General features: G+C 45.2%; 1 protein-coding gene across 1 annotated transcript in view; it reads right to left on the bottom strand.

Moving 5' to 3' along the window:
- LRIG1 (leucine rich repeats and immunoglobulin like domains 1) overlaps window positions 1-17,162 on the bottom strand; it is a 92,676-nt gene that overhangs the window by 32,602 nt on the left and 42,912 nt on the right. The window contains exons 4-5 of the mRNA XM_041460577.1: window positions 1,871-2,008; window positions 795-938 (exon numbers count right to left, since the gene is read on the bottom strand). Of these exons, the coding sequence (XP_041316511.1) occupies window positions 795-938; window positions 1,871-2,008 (282 nt within the window). The remainder of the gene's footprint in view (window positions 1-794; window positions 939-1,870; window positions 2,009-17,162) is intronic.

Below are 17,162 nucleotides of genomic sequence, written 5' to 3'. Positions count from 1 at the left end.
GGCTGTAAATCCTGCATGTATGCAGACATAAATGCACACACACTCCTTGGGCACACCCTGGCTTGAGGATTTCTCTCTCTGTCAAGTGGTTGACACTTGGAGGTGTAAGTTCCAACAGCATTTGTGGACTTGATGCTAACAGACAGAGGTGGACCTTTTGTCTATCAAATTTGATGGAAAGATTGCAATGAGCCTTAGGCTGGGCCCATTTCTGTAGCAGCAGAAGGGGAAAGCTCAACCATTAGTGCCACTTTTTTACACATAAAGCATGTTTATAGCTGCAGATGCCTGTGGGGCCCCATGCAAGCAGAACAACAACTGTGTGTGTGTTAACTCATCTGAGCTGCAATTTTCTCTGTCCAAATACCACCTCACAGTTTAACAACCTTCCCTCATTGCTTTTTTTATTGCCACATAAAGAAACACTAACATGACAGCTGAGCTTTGCCACCTTCAGTAGAAACATCTTGTGAACCTCTCTTGCACCACAGACACCAGCAGCTTGCAAGGGAATGGATTTGTCTCACTTTGTCAAGTGCAAAAGATGCTGGTGCCTGCTGCAGCATTCCTCCCTCCCAACCTGATCCAAATAATGACCTGAAAAGCCAAGAGTCAGAAGACAAAACCCTCTCCTAGTGTGTGTTGTAGGAGCTGGCAGAGGACTCCTGCATAGTGGACTCTACATTTCATACGCAGTGGGTGAGGATGCGTGACATTTGCTGTGCATACCCCCAGGATCGTTTTACCTCCATCAAGTGTGGCTGAGCTCAATTAAAGTGGACATTTGTACTCACAGCTGTATCAGCCTGGGCAGCCTGAAGGCCTTGACAGGAAGCTGAGTGATCCTGTTTTTGCTCAGACGGAGTGTCAGCAGGGACCGGGACAGGCTGTCAAAAGCACCAGGCTCCAGGGTGCTGATTCTGTTGCTCCCCAGGTAGCTGCAATAAATCACAGCAGAAAAATGAATGCTTCTGTCAGAAATTACCTTTTATCAGCATTTAGTTGGTCTCCAGACAAGCTGGTGGAACTACAGAGATGGCTTCAAACCAGCTGAATTTCTGGCTGCACAAAGGGCCTTTCCCAGAGCCTGTGATGAATGTGGAGAATTGCTGGGCACTTCCAAAGAGCTCCCTGACATCCTTCTACTTGAACAAGGCAGTCAGGACTGGAAGCCAGAAAGTGGAGACTGTTCCAGTGCAGGATGATGCTATTCATTCCCTATTTTCCGCTCAGTATCTGTCCCAGGAGTCTTTTTTATTTGAATCCTAGTCTGAGACACAGGGGGCTGTTTCTGCAGGACCTCAGTCACAACACCACTCTCTTATACCCTCTTGCATCCAGGAACACAAACTTGGGTGTAAATTTTAATGCAGGCAGACTACTTGCCTGCACCTCTTCAAAGGTACCTAAAATACAGATTATTTCGTGTTTCTCTGAATAGGCAAACATCCTGTGGGAGTGTGTTACTCTGTTTGATCCCATTTTCTTCAAATAATCAGAGACATTTCTGTTCTCGATATTCAGAAAGTCACTTTAATGATTAAATAGGTGTTCTCTCTCCACTCTTCTAGATGCACATGGGTTTGCAGATGTAAAGACACCTACACATGAAGGATGCAGGATACCTGAGAGATACATCTTCTTTAAAACACAATTAATAATAATCTGCATTATTTATAGCTACATCAGAAACCACTCAAAAAATAATTTGACAATAATGACAACGTGCTGCCTTCTAACTCTCCTTTGCACTTAAAATCCTGACAAATAATCCCATACTTCTTACATTCATGACTTTTTTCTCTAAAGGTTTGAGGCCCTTTTCTCTGCTGTGGTAACTCAACAAGAGCAGTTCCCAACAAGAACTCACAGCTCCTTTATGTGCAGTCCCTGTGGAAAGCAGCCGTTTCGGATTTCCGTGATGTCATTGAAGCTCAGGTCCAACGTTTCCAGGGCAACGTAGGGCTGCAGCTGAGTGCCCTCAACGCTGCGGATCCTGTTGTGATGCCTGAAACAGTCAGGAGGAGAAAAAGGGACTGTTGAGTTCTCTTAGAAAAGCAGAAAGAATATCCAAGGCTGCAGCAGGCCCCCAGGCTGGCCCCGAGTTTGTACACTCGGAGTTATGGTGAGTTTTTAACAGCTGCCTGAGGAGAGACCCCTTCCAGAGAGATTCCCTAATCTCTGCTCCTCTGGCTAGAGCCAGCTCACAGGTATCTGCAGGCTTTCTGACACTTTTTACTTTCTACAGAACTATTGACTCCACTCATCAGTTTTTCTTCCATTAATCTGGGCTCTCCTGCAAGCCTGCACTTCCAAACTGGATTTGTCACATACAGGGCTGTTTCTGAATCCCAAAGGCAAGGCGTGCAGATCAGCGGCTCAGCCAACATGCCAAGGTTTTATCCAGAGAATGTGACTTTCAGAGAAGGAAACAAATAAGTAAACACAAACCCAACAGAAGTTACATAACATTCTTAACTCCTAAGGATTCTTCTGAAAATTCCCAGCTTTGCAATGTGCTACAATGATTTATAACACACAGAAATAAGAAGCCTTGCAAATGTTCTTGCTGGCATTTCCTTATCTTTTGCTACTTTAGTCCCACTGTAGGATTAGGACAACTCTGCAGTGTCAGTGCCTGCCCAAGCACCATCTGCAGGATCAGACCCTGCACTGATCACCTGTGTTTGCTGCCTGACCAGGACAGCCTGAGGGATCCAGCCTAAGGTTTTTCTTTAGAGAAAGTCCTACCAACTGCCCTCAGTTTGCTTCCACAGCCACCAAACAGTTAAATACCTTTAGACTTCATCTGTACTCAACAAGGTCTAAGTAAAAAATCACCCCCTCACTGAGCCCTTTCCTCTGACTCCTTTCTGGCCTGAGTCAGTAGAGAACAGTAATCAATTAAAAAAATACATTGTGCATTAGTCACAAGAGGCAGAGCACATGCCTGATGTGAATTTAGACCAGTCACTGATATTACTGGCAAGGCTCTGAGTGAGGCACTCCAAACAGAGACACTCACCAGACACTTGGGAACTTGCTGAATAATAAGAGATAGTAAAGAGAGTTCAGACAAGTCCTGTGCCTCAATCCATCCAGACACCTACTGGGTGAGGAGAGGAGGGGAGAGCAGCCAGTGAAAGCACTCCTGAATCAAGTCCCAGCTCCCCTGACAAAGCACCAGCCCTTTAAACCAAAAAACTGAGGGGTGTCTGACACAGCTTTTCAGACACCTACATCTGTTTAGGAGCCCATCTTCTCCAGCTTCACCCCCACTTCAGGCTCTCCCAGGGGTTCAGACAAGCCCCTTTGGAAGAAAACCTCCTCCCTTTGACAGAAAATGCCAGCAGCACATGGCAAGGGACCTGCTCCCCACACCGTGATCTGCTCCTTTACCCTCCTTGTTATTAAAACCAGATTGTTTCACCACAACCTTTGCTGGTGTCCACAACAGGAAGAGTGAAAAATCTGCAACCCCAGAACAATTTGCTTTTGGGAGACTCGCCCTTTAAACAGCCAGCACATGGCCCTTGCTTAACGCTGGGGAAACAGGCACAGAAACACTACTTTGACTGAAGAGTTTAAATGACAATTAATTCAGTGCAGGCTCAGAAAACACTAAGGACAAATTTTACAGCACTACAGCAGTGTGCTGCTAATACAGTGCAACAAGGTGTCAAGAAAAATCAAAGGGAAGTCATAATTTACATCTCCAAACTGGTTATTCCATGGTTACCTGCACACAGGTCTCCACAACCACAACTGTTTCAAAGATAATAATGTGGCTGCTATCCAAAAGACCAATATTCATTTACAGCTGTGAATAAAGTCTGAATTTTCACATCCATGCACCTAGTAATACAGTGGTGCACTGAATTTATAGCATAGTGAGATTAAAATACAGGAAAAATCTCCATACCCAGAATTTTGTGACCTCCATTAACTGAACACATGGGCAAGGGGAATTTCTTTCCCCCTAGGACTAGGTTTTGGTGGTTTGGTTTTTGGGTGTTTTTTTGCCATTAACTTGATTAGCAGAATCACAAGGTTCAGAAATTTTTAATCTTTTCTTCCTCCTCAAACAAAGAGCACCCATTAAATGTGTATCCTGTGATTCAGGAAAGTACCTCAACACAGACATAACAGAGAGCAAGCCACAAGCACATTTTCTGGAGCTCTCCTGAAGCAGAGGCTGCGAGTTCAGCTCTGATCTCATCTAAGCTGTGATGGCTGAGATCAATCTGGCTGTAAATTAACAGGAAATGAAGGCTTGTACAAACGAACATGGAGAATCTATAAATCACCTGAGAATCCCTACACAGGGCAACTAAGTCTGCAAGGGACTGAGAGCACAGAGTGAATTTGGACATGAAATGCTCTTCAGAAGCCAATGGTTTTTTTGGTTTTTTTTTGCAGTATTAATATTTTTGTGCTTTGGTTGCTCAACATATATCCACTCTGCCCGCCTGCCAGATCTCCCAGCCCATCCCAGAAGACAGACTTGAAGAAGGGAGGAAAAGGACAGGAAAGAACTATTTTGTTTGAGCCGTGTTCGCAGTTTCCAGGTGACTTCTGTCTGTTCGCCTCTCGCTTTTCATGTGCTGCAGCTGGCAGATGAGATGGATACACTATTTTACACAGGCAGAAAAACTGGCTCCTTTCTCTCCCTCTCCCCCTTTCCTTCAAACATGGGCTGACTCCAAATGTAACTCTCAGCTCCAAACAGCATCCCAGGCCAGTCCCAGCTGGGGAATGTCAGACAGTTTGCTGCAAAGCACTGCACCCTCTCATAGCACTGCACTTCAAACAAAGCCTGGGACTTTTCCTATACACAGCATGTGATATGAAGGCAACATAGCCCAAACCTTTTACTAGCTTGATTACAATTTATTTTTCATTCTTTTGGTAAGGGCCCAAATGTGATTTAACCCTTACTGTTACTACTTGGATCCTCTCAGCTCTCCCGCCTTTTTCCCCCTGTTCATCACAAGGGAGTTTTGCAGAAGAAAAAAAAAAGACCAGTGATGTTATGAATTTGCCTCTCCCCTTTATCACTGACTGGAAAAGGGCTGGATTTCTCCCAACCATTTCACACTGGGTTGGCTTCAAATGTGACAGATCAGATTTTAGAACCAATTGCCGAAAGCAGGCGTTAAAGCACAAATAATTGGTGCTTGCCCAACCAACACCTCCAGGTATCCTTTCCTCTCCCCACTCCTTAGGTATCACAGCCTGGAAACAGCTTTCCCTGCCTCACTTCAGCCAGTGTTACCTCAAGAGTATACAATGACAGGGCTTCAATGTGAGATTGTGCAATTAGAGCCTGGAGTGGGAGCCAAGTCTCTTGGTTTCTATTCCCAGCTCTGGCACAGACTCATCTGCCTTGGGCAAGTTCCTTAACCCCTCTCTACCTCTGGCTTTCCAGCGTGCATGGAAAAGGACCATCCAGCTAGGGTGATGCAGCCTTTGCTGAGGACTAAAAACCTGGAGCGAGAGCAGCTCAAGCAAAAAAGAAATCATAGGAACTAAGGAGCCCATCCAAGTCCATTTAGGTTTGTTTATGAATATGGGAGGATCTGGCTAAAACAACTCAACTTCCAAGTTCATACCCAACGTCATTCCCAGAGACACCTCATCTGCAGCGAGCGCAGACCTGGAACTGGAACACCTCTGAGCCAAGCTAAGGTAACTGGCAGTCAGCAGTGCTCACTTCCACACTCTCTGTAACCATGGCACTTGTTCAGGAACTTCTTCACCCTCGGGTCAGCACCAGCTCCAGCCACAGAGGGAGAGGAGAGCTGGGTGGATCCCACTCCAGCCCCTCAGTTTAACCCAGTTCAACACCCCCAGGTAGCACAGCCCTCAGCCTTTGCACTTTGCACCACCCTTGGACAGACCCCTTGGGCTTACAGAGATGTGGATCAACCCCAGCCAGCTCCTTGCTGGACCATGGCCGGGAGGAGCCCATGAGGAAACAAACGCGCGCTCTCCGCTCCTCGGCGCTGAGAAAAACAAGCAGAACGTTCCAGCGAAGCCAAAGCGTGTTTGGGTTTGCTGGGAGTAGGGAGGGAGCTGAAGGGGGTGGCAGGAAAATAACAGGTGGCTCAAAGTCAAAGGCTTGCAGCATTTCCAGGAATCTCAGCTTGTATTTTAGAGGTAAAGTTACACTTTAATCCTGGTGCGTTTCCTCGTTCGAAGCGTCTTTGTGAATATTTATTTGATAAACAGGCTGTGAAACATTTTCCACCAGACCTAATAGGGGAAGAATTCACCTTCCTCTTTGCAGCAAGGAAGGAGAACACCACTCAGTTTAATTTATACCTTAGCTTCAAACTCCTCATGAAATGGATGCAAAGAGCAGCACAAAAACATTCCTTTGTTGTTTGAGCCACATTCACTCTCCCCAGCAGCTGCCCACTCAAAAGCTGACAGCAGAAAATCAAAGAAAGACCCTCAGACAGGAATGCACGAGGAGCTTTGCTTGGGCTGATTTAAATACAATCAGCACAAAACCTCCTGGTTTAGACAAAGCTTGAATTAAGGCTGCCATACTGCTGCAAGTCTGCAGTGTAAATGTTCAGTGTGAAGCGAGGCTAAAGGCAGGCAGAAGTCACATGCCTGGCCTTCATGTAGTGTCAGCTTACAGATCTGGCTGGGCTCACCAGAGAAAAAGGAAAGCTGTAATACAGCAAACCTATTAAACCAGCACCTGTTATAGGCATCAAAAATAAAATCGAGCTTCTAAAGAGGGGCTCTGCACCTCGGGCAGGGCTCTATTAATATGCCAGCACATTTTCAAAATTAGCGTACAAGGGAGATCACAGGACTAGAAAGATTTTAAAAGTTCAGGGTTTGGTTAGTATTTCCATCCTGACAAAGTATTGAAGAAACAAAATGCTGGAGTCAGAAAGAGTTATGGGGTTTGGTACTGAAGGACAGGCAAGGTTTGGTGTCACAGACTGGCTGTGCAAAGAGAGGGAGATCAAAGGCAGCGTAACCAGAGATGGATCACACACACTGTGACTAACACATGCCTGGAACTACCTGCCCTCCTCTTCCTCAGCTCAGAGGAGATGGAGGTCCAGTACTGATCCTTCTAGAAACACTGATGAAGATCAAAGACATGGGTTCCTAAGCTTTCACCTTAAATGATTTGCTATTTAATTTTAGCCTGTCACTCACTACACAAACACAAAAATCATGGTTTCAGAGTGGAGTGCAATGCCTGAGTAATTGTCCTAACAAGGCAAGAAGGGTAACTGATAATCTGGAAGATGAATTTGTATTTACAACAGCAGCAACATAAATATTCCTGCTTTTCCTGGTCATCTTCTTACATTCAATAACCAAAGATCTCCTAAGTGATTTTTAATAACATATGGAAAGAAGGAGGGGGAAAAATGTCATTGGGACCTGCACATCAGCTTTGACTCAAAGTTCAAACAATTTATCAGTGTAGAACTTCTTACATGGTTTTAACATTTTACTCACAAATTTTACTTCCTTTCAGAAAACTTTTTCTTCTCTACTGTAACTCGTGAAATATCTGCCTTGGAGTACAGTGAAGCCATCTCTGCAGTTGGACATGAAGTAAACATGCAGGTGACATGCTGAAAGTCTGTGTCACACCATTCTCTAGTTCTTCACATGAGACCTTCCCAGAAAAATCGAACTGCCTCATGTTTATGAGCCCTCACACTTCCCAAGTGCTCTGGAAAGCCCCACTAGCTGTCTGACACTTTGCGCTGTCATATCAGCCTTTCCAGAATAATCCATGAGGCACAAGATTTTGCATTGTCACAAGAATGTGTATTTTTATCCAACACAAAAGCTGTATTTGCTTATGGGAACTGCCCCACTGTCCTTTCAGAGCAAGGCTGCCTGGGTTGCTGTTTGGACAGGAAGCAAGGATGCATGGAAGCAGCCCCCACTTTTCTCAGATGCTCTGAATCACTCCTTCCCTGAGGAATCCTGGCAGATTCCCAGGCTGTCACAGATACAGCTCTGTTTGTTCAGGTGCTGGCTGCACACACAACAAGAGCAGAGCAGTGGCAAGCCAGGCAGCCACCGCATTTTAGGGTCAGCCACACAAAACAAACCAACCCAACAAACCAAAAAACGCCATCTCCCAAAAAGCCCAAAATAACAACAAAAAAAACCAAACCCCAAACCACTGAAAAAAAAAAAAAGCTACTTGTGTAATTTTTACAGATATCTAAACTTTCCCTTAAAGGTTTATATGCTCTACCTAAGACTGTAAGTCAGGATCTTCCCTCTCCCTAGCACTCCTTCAGGAAAAGGTCTAAGATGAAGCAAACAAAATCCATGACCATTTTACACTGTTTTTCACTTAGAATCATATAAAGGAATAATGCATGAAACAAGCTGACAGAGCTATTCCAACTATACCTAACTACAGCAGAAAATCTGATGTATTCATCTGCTGTACATCAGCTTCAAACCAGATACATTCCAGGGGGCTTTTATTTATCAGGTCATGTTCTCACCCTGTTTTATGGTTTAGGATGGAGTAGCATGAAGCAAACTACCCCCAGCTACACACAGCTGGGACAAGACAGGGGGGTTTAAAAACAATCTGGATTTTGGGGGTTTTTGTGAAGATAGAAGGGGTGGAGAAAAATGCAACCTTTCACAGAGAAGTGACTGTGTCTCTGTTCCAGGTCACAGATGTTTGGAGGCAGAAATCAGTCTGGGAGATGAGATTTGCTAATTCACCCCCTTTGGACCTGGGAGCAGCTGCCACCTGCAGAGGGCTGTGCTATGAACTCTACTCCCACAAGCAAACTCTTACTCACACAAATAGTTCCCCTGCAGTCAACAGGACTGTTCATGTGAGCCCAGTGTGACCCAGGGGCTATGTTTTCACTGTCTGTTATTAAAGGCTACTCTGTGGCCACTCACGGGACCAAGCTCATCTGCCTCTCCCATTGATGGACTGCAAGCACTGACCTGCTGCACTCCCAGTGGCCTCAGAGCACCCTCGTGCCCGGGGTACCCAACCATGGGCAGATGTTATCCTGCTGCCAGGCACACTCCCACAGCTCCTTCATAAGGCAGCCACATGGATAAGAGGAGGGGATCAAGCATTCTCTTTAGAATCTTTCCTAGCAGCTGGACATAAGCAAAGGCCTGGATCTGACAAACAATCTTTAATGGGTTTTGTTGGGTTAAGTATGAATTGCATCAAGGAAAGCTCTTCTCCTGTTGTAACCAAAACCACCACATACCCACTGAGATACATATTCTCTCTGAACATTTCTGAACCAGCACTGTTTATGTAAGCTTTCTGACTTCTTACATGACCTTACACTGTGTGCTAGATCCACTGAGGTAAGTCATGTCATTTTTCTCTCCCTCACTCACTTTGATCTGCATTTCCTTTCACTGGACTTTGACTTGCCACCATATGATTTTGGATATTTTTTGCAAGATACAACTTCCTAAGCCTTCAGCATTCCATTCCATTAAGAGAACAAAATGTGTGGGACAGGTAGGATTAGAATTTAGTCATCTTTAAAACAGAGGCTGTCTTATCTCTTCAGCAGATTACACAACCTGCTGTGACATCAAAGTAAATAAAGATTCCTGAAGACAAGATAGTCTGTGTTATGGGCACAGTCCCCCCATCAGCAACCGGGTGGTTCTAAGAGGACCAGCTCTCTTCTGGTTACACTGGATGCTTCATCAAGATTGTGCTCTGAAGCAGCTTTTAAAATTATGTATTCACAGGGGTCACAGATCCATTAAACAGGCTGTGCAAAGCATCTCTCATTGTCTGGCACAGCTTCTCTGTAACCAGCCTCCCTGAACTTTTATGAACTTGACCCCAAACCATCTCAGAGATGATCTGCAGGGCCCTGAGCACACCCCTCAGTGGAGGATGCACCTGCAAGGGCTGGGGCCAGGTATCTTCAGCAGGGGCTGCCCTACCTGTGATGGAGTTTGGCCAAAGGCACAAGGGAGGGACAGATCCCTAAGCCACTGAACACCCTCACTGCTGGTATTGAAAGGGGCAGTCTGCAAGCACTCAGAGCTGTATGAGCCTTTCACCCCCTCCTCCAGCTCTCTGTCCACGCCACTGCTCCTGTCACTTCTCACATTCCCTGACCTCCATCTGGAGCAAGCACTGAGAATGGCTGCAAAGGAGAGGAGAGGCTCTTCTGAGTACTGAACTCTGCTAAGGAGGAGAATTGTCCCATGGGAATAGAAGGAAGGGAGTTCATATAAGGTAAATGGCAGTTTTCACACAAGAATGCAGGAAACCACAGGGCTCTGCACCAGCTGTCTGAACGGGGTCGTGGCACTCAGCAGAGCCTCTTTGAAGGAAGGGCTGTATCAGTATTTGAAAGGGGTCATTCAGTTGCTGGCAGATGACAGTCAGGTCAGTGTTTCCATGCTCTACATCTCATATCTTTGGTCTGCTACTCTGTTGCTCTGCCACTGGCTTTTCCTCTTGTGCTTCTCTGTCAAGGGCTTTCTTCTGCCACTGATGCATGCCAGCCAAACTCAATTTTCTATCACAAATTAAATGCATAAGCAACTATTTGAAGCCAAGAAAGAGGCTAGCTTCACCCCAGCAGTTTGCTGCTCTGAGGAGTTCCTGCTCTCCACAGCCCCACACCTGTCCATGGCCCATTTCAGGGCTGCTGCCTAGGCCCCCCACCTTATCACTGCCTCAAAGATGAGTCAGGTCTGTGATAAGGAAGAACAGAAACCCAAAAATCAGATCCAGCCCAGATGTCAACTGAACCAGCACAAAGCAAGGGCTGGAGCACAGACAGCAGCTTCCTTTCATTTCATTGCATGCAAGTTTTGTGCTTCTAAATCAACAAGGATGGCATTTCCATTTGAAAGCCAAGAAGATCCAAAAGCACAGGGCATGGAGGCACTTTCATCCTTAAATCCTGATACTGATTTTAGTTTCTCTTTGTGTAATACATGATCAAAGTAAGTAAGATCCACCGCAGCCTAGAGAGCGCATGTGTTTTGTGGGTGGTTTTGTTTTGCTTTTGTCTCTCCACAGGAGTGAGGAGGGGAAAATAACACAAGGGAGAAGCAATTCAAGTGCAAACCAAATGCAATGGCTCTGCCCATGATGCTGCAATTTTCATCCAAATTTTAACTGCAAACAGACTTCTTGATAGCATGGAGTGTCTGTGTCTCTAAGCCACAATGTGACACAGGGGCTTTTTCCACCTTTGACAGGAGCACAATGAAAACAGGAGGATTTAACTACATGGATGATAAGGGAGGTTAAGAAAGGACAACACACTTGAATACATCTTCCACACCATCAAACTCTCAGTCTCATGGAACTTGCAGCAGAAGCTGCTAAAAGACCTGCCTCTTGAGAGAGGCAGCATTTGAAGAAACACATTTTTGACTGGCCAGTCAAACTCCTGTTAACACTTGAGAGATGTAGATAGGCTGGCGTCCTGTCTGCTCCAACATGACACACACTTGTGCTCTGTTGAAAGGGCTTATCTGTCTTGTCAGCAAGGTCACAGGAACAGGGATTGCCTCTGGGCAGACTTCACTGAGCTCTGCTCGGCTCACACTGCTCTGCCTGCAAGAAGGAATAGCTCCCATGTGGAAAAGCAGTGGTCAAGTTAGCAAAGAAAAGAGCTGCTCTTCACAAGAACAGGCACCCTGTTGCTAATAAAGCTCATCAAGTAGGAAGGGTGGCTTTGGGAAATCCCAGAACAAGGCGTCAAAACATGCAAAGAGGAGAGCAAATTTGGGTTTTAGAGCAGAACTGCCTCTGTGCTAAGCCAGGCTGGTGTAAAACAGGCTGTTCAAGCTTCCCTGGTAAAGATCTTGTAAAGTCAAGTGCAAGCATTCACCACCACTTAGCCAGTAAGTTCTTCAAGCTTCTATAGTAAGGCCATTTACATCTTCAGTTCCTCCTATTTTGAAAAACATGACTGCTTTCTCAAGGAAACCACCTTGATGGCAAAAATATCTGGGTAAAATCACCAAAAAATGTTCCTTTTCCAGGGCATCTGAGGGATTACAGAAAGTCCAATCCCTTGGCCTAAGTGCTCATGCTAATCACCACCCTGTTCAGCAGCTGCTTGCACAGAGTGTGTGATCTGCAGTAGATCTGCAGATCTACTGGACAGGAAACGATATTTAAGTCTAAAATCCATGAGCCATTTATAGATTCTTTTGTCATCAACTCTTAATTCTACCTCTCCCCAACTCATTTTATCTGCCCAGATCTGACCACTAACACAGTTGTCTTTTCACTCAGACAGCCTTGCACTCCAGTTTCATTTTCCAGCTACCTTTGCTATTTTCCCTGATGTGCAATTGAACATTAAATGGTTTGACAGGCAGAACATGTACTCACCCAGCCACTTATTCCCAATCAATATTCACGTGGAATTCCTGTTAACAAGCAGGAGTTATGCACACAAATGTGAGGGAGCGTGGCCTCTCAAGTGGTCACTTCATCTGAAGGTGTGACAGATCACTTTCTCATCCATCTTACCCAGCAATCACATTTTCCATGCTGCACACCCCCAGCAGGGCTGCTTTTGCAAGATAATCACTATTGACATGATCTCTATTGTTCACTTCTGCAATTAATTGTGGAATTTGACATGGGTGAAAAATAAGAGAAAATCCAGCACATAGCTGGCTTGTATTCAGTTAGAAATGGACTTTCAGCAGACTTTTGTGCTAATCTCTTCCAAACTTAACCTAGAAGGATGACATTCAAGTGAACATTTTCTTTACCCTACACTATTCCTAATGGTGCCAGTGTTTTATACCACCCAACTTAAACCCCACAATTCTACCCCCACCCCTGTTCTTACTCCTCTCTGGGATCTATTTCGTGCTCTGAGCAAACACCACTGTCTACAGCCAGGATAACTAGCAACTAACTGCTCAGTCTCAGTAGGGATGTGGGAACACATACTGAGAGCTTCTTTATATTGTGCAATTTTGTTAAAAAGCTGAATTGGCTAAGCTTTCAGAGAGGAACACAGAGAGAGAATTTTACCCCAAAATAATTCAACTTGCTTTTACTGTAGCTTCAACTTGACTTTTACTCACCTCTGAGCAAACTTAATTGCCACTGCCAGCAGTTTTTAGGCAGGAAACTCCAATATGCTAAAAAAACTTTCAACTCAGCAAGTTATTTATATTTGAAACCTGCTTGGTCTGTGAAGATTAACAAAGGAATTGCTTTTGTAGACATGTGCTTTATTTGCCATATGCCATTAAATGAGACAGTCAATCCACCGCAGATATTAATAGGAGCAATTTTGGGCTATTCTAAGGCTCAAATATGAAGCTATTTTTCATACTGACCTTAACAAAAGATCATGGTTGCAGATGACCCTAACAACTGATCTAGGCTTGATCTGCAGAGGGACAGAACTTGGAAGCCACTTTGTGCATTGTACATAAAATATGCACCTGCCCTTGGAGATGCTTTACATCCAGGAGTTCCAGCTGCCCTGAGGCAGATGGAGGAAGCAGATCCACCCAAAGGGGAATTTCTTTGGGATATAATGAATATGTGGGACATGCACAAAAAGATCCTCTTCCAGTATTCCAACTCCTAACCTTGTGCTCTGTCCCACAAGACCACTGGTGCCCTCTCCTCCCTCCAGACACAGACTAACCCAGCATGGCCTGCAAAGCAGCACACAGATGCCAGTGCAGGTCTGGCCTAGCTCAAAGCAATTCTCTGCTCACAGAAGAAGCTGCCACGGCTGCACAAAATGCTTGTTATTAAATACATAGTAGAGCAGCCTCCAGGGGTAACTGGTATTTCATGAGCTGCCACCAACTTTCACTATCTTTATCCTCTGGCCAATTTTTACACTCCACTGTATGTGCCCAGATTACTTTCTGATGCTCTTTTGTTGAGTCTGATAACTGTGTGCTTTACTGCTGCTTTTCTAGAAGAAATGATTACTCATTTCCCTGGAATAGCCTCAGATCCTTTGCCATTTCCATGCACTCATGCTATATCTAAAAGCTCAAAGAGGACATGCAAATGATTAGAACAGTTCCAACAGCCCAAAAGAAAAGTCAAAACAGCATATCTTCTGGTGCTTGAGAGTACATGATTAATGAGAGTTTCCTCCACTGGGAAAGGCTCCTGCAGTCTTTGGCCTCAAAAACTTGCAGACTTTACACACCAGAGCCTTAATATGAACTCTGAGCATAACAAACTTCAGAGGTGAGTTTCAGAATATCTTATGCCTGTACATTGCTGCACAATGCCTGTCAGCATTCTTGTAATTTTCCCTTTCCATATTAACGTATTTCACATCCAAACCCAGAAGCTCAGTAGTATAACTCTTAGAAAGCAACTCTCTCCATCTGCAAGGGGAATTGCCTAAGCAAACACTGGAGAACTGGCCCCTGCAGACATTCCACCTCATAGGTGATGCAAGCAGGGGCTGGGGGCGAATCTGCTCCCACTTATCTATCTACACCACTGCGCCTTAGTTCCCAGAGAAAGTTTCTTCTGGGCCAATAATGAGGAAGAGTGGAAGGCAGAGTGGTTTTCTGAGCTGCCCAAGGCACGTCCTGCACACAAGCAGAGGCTGCTGACTTCAACCAGACCCCGCACACGGCTGCCTCTGAGTCATCTGGATTTTGTGCTTATGAGCACAAAACCTCTTGCTGCGACCCAGATGGAATTAACAGAGTAGTCTCCTTATTTCTAATTGTTAGATCATCCCTTTTTAACTCCAGCAAAGATGACTTGCAGATTAAACCCCTTGGGGGTCAAGGCAGTTGTTCTGTTTGTACAGCAATTAGCACAGCAGGATCCCAGGCCACAAATGGCCTCCAAGACTACGTCTGTACTGTCTGTTAGCTCAAACCTCAATCCTCCTGCAAGCCAAACTTCCCAGCTCTCAACACGCCTACACACAGAGGTTTTTACTCTGGCCTAGCCAGGAACACAAAGTGGGCTCACACCTCGTGTAGAGACCAGCTCAGGCTTGAGCTGTGCTCTACGAGCGGCACAGATGGAGCAGCTCTGAGCCCTTCCCTCTAACAGGGTCACCCTGAGAGGCTGCCATGGACAGAGCTGCAGCTGCAGTCCTGATGCTCTACAGACTCTGCAACTTCTTCACTTCATCTTTGCTGTTCAAGTTAAGTCACAGATCTCAACCCCACCTCCACAGCTCCCGGGAAATCTTGCAGAAAGGAAGGTGTATTTGTGAGATCCCACTCAGAGCAGCAGAGCACAGGCTGCTTGCATTGTTTCAGCTCGCAAAGCAAGACACCTTTGTCTTGGGTGGAAGCAAAACAGCAGCTCAAAGAATCCAATGGACCACATGGGTTTTCAGAAAGAGCCTCTGCAAACCCCATCGGACAATACAAGTGAAGCAGTGCAAACAGCACTAAAATAACAGCAGCTTCCCCAAGCCTTCACTGTGGAGGAATGAGACAACAGCTCAATAGTGTGATCCTGATTATGCCACATTATGGTCTTCCAAAACCAGTCAACTTTAATCTAGTACAAAGGTCTAATGAGAGTCAAAGAAAAATCAAAGTTAGACAAGCAACAAGGGTCACAATTTTAACCATGTGGCTAATTTAACCAGAAGTATAAAGAAATCCCCAGCACTTAAGAGCAAAAGCTCTACAAGAAACCATGTAACTCAAATGGAAGAGACTGGCTGAAGTCTTTGACCTGTCTTACCTGACATCCAGCTGGAATAGCACTGAGTATCCTCCTTTCCATGAGGATCATGCTGCCCCAACCAGCATCTGAGCTCATCAGCCCTTTTCCAAGCAGTCCTAGCATGTTCCCTGCCACTCCCAGTTTCCAATTCTCCACATATTTAGTTTTCATATTTTACATGATATATCTTGCCTGGGGCACAGCAGATCACTTACCCTTCTCCTATTAGCTCTCTGTTTAATTACAGTTTAATGTGAATTGATTTTTACATTAATGAGTCTGTAAAGAAGATTGATTTTCTTCAAGAGACTTTTCTGCTCAGTTTGGCAGCAGAGTAGTCCTATTGATTTGCTTTGTCCAGTAAATACACTGCAGTGTCACTGCATCTTCTTGTGAATCAGCTAATCCTATTTCACACTCTTTTGCTCCAAAAATCCCTATTCTGAGTTCCTTGTTATCTGTGCTTATTCAGACCAAGACGATGGGGCCAAAGCATCTCAAACAGCTCTGCCTGTTGCTAACACACAGCTGACTGCTGTGGGTCACTGTCCCCTTTGTTCCTAAATGGCTGGAGGCTTAAAAGACATACAGTGAAAGAAATGAAAGTTATTTTTAAGTGTTTAATCTGTTAACTTCCTTAATTCCCGGCCAGCTAAGGATGTGGCAGAGCGTGGTCTGTTTACCAGGCTTGCTCTAGAGGTCTGGTTAGCACCCTCCACTGAGCCCTACAGCTGCCCAGCAGCCTATGGCAGAGGATGCTGACTGAATCAGGCCTGGAGCCAGGGCAGAGGACAAGGATTCACCTCTATCATCTGTCCAAATGCCCCAAAACCCCTCCAGGGTGCAGTTACTCATGTGCAGGTAGATGCAGCAGCAGTGAAGACAGACCCCAGAGTAAGGGCTGAGCTTGTGGCTGCTCAGGGATTTGTAGGAAACCCATAATAACAGACCAGAGCAGGGCTGATTGCAGCTCCTTTAACCTGGCAGGCCTAAGAGTTCTTCCATGCAAATCAGTGAGGAAGCTGGATATAAACAGACTAAGTTCTGCAAATAAATGGATTCTTCCATCATCCCTTTCCCCACCAGATCAGGTAACAGGGTCTCCTCGAGAGCCTTCAGAGTTAACACACTGTAGCTGCACTGGGATGGGAAATCCTCAGCCAAGAGCATGTCAGTGAAAACATCCTGCCATCAACTCCCAAATGTCCAAGTCTAGGAACTGTAACTAAATTACAAATGCTGTGGGAATTTCAGGCAAGGTTCTCCTCTCAGCTATTCCGATGTAATTTCGGAATGAATCCAGATTCGGGCTCTCCCCCTCCCAGCTGAATTTCCTGGCTTTTGTTTGCACTAACAGATGTTTGCATTTAATGTGTCTTTATTTGGTAACCCGTACATAGATTATTTTTCCCTTCTGTTCTATTAAAAGCCTTATCAAGTCCCTTATGTTTGCTCTTGCTGAAATGAACGACTTTGG

Source organism: Pyrgilauda ruficollis, unplaced genomic scaffold, assembly GCF_017590135.1.
Source record: "Pyrgilauda ruficollis isolate IOZ18807 unplaced genomic scaffold, ASM1759013v1 scaffold10, whole genome shotgun sequence".
NCBI lineage: Eukaryota > Metazoa > Chordata > Aves > Passeriformes > Passeridae > Pyrgilauda > Pyrgilauda ruficollis.
The sequence above is the reverse complement of the archived record's forward strand: the minus strand, read 5'-3'. Positions and strand labels throughout refer to the sequence as shown.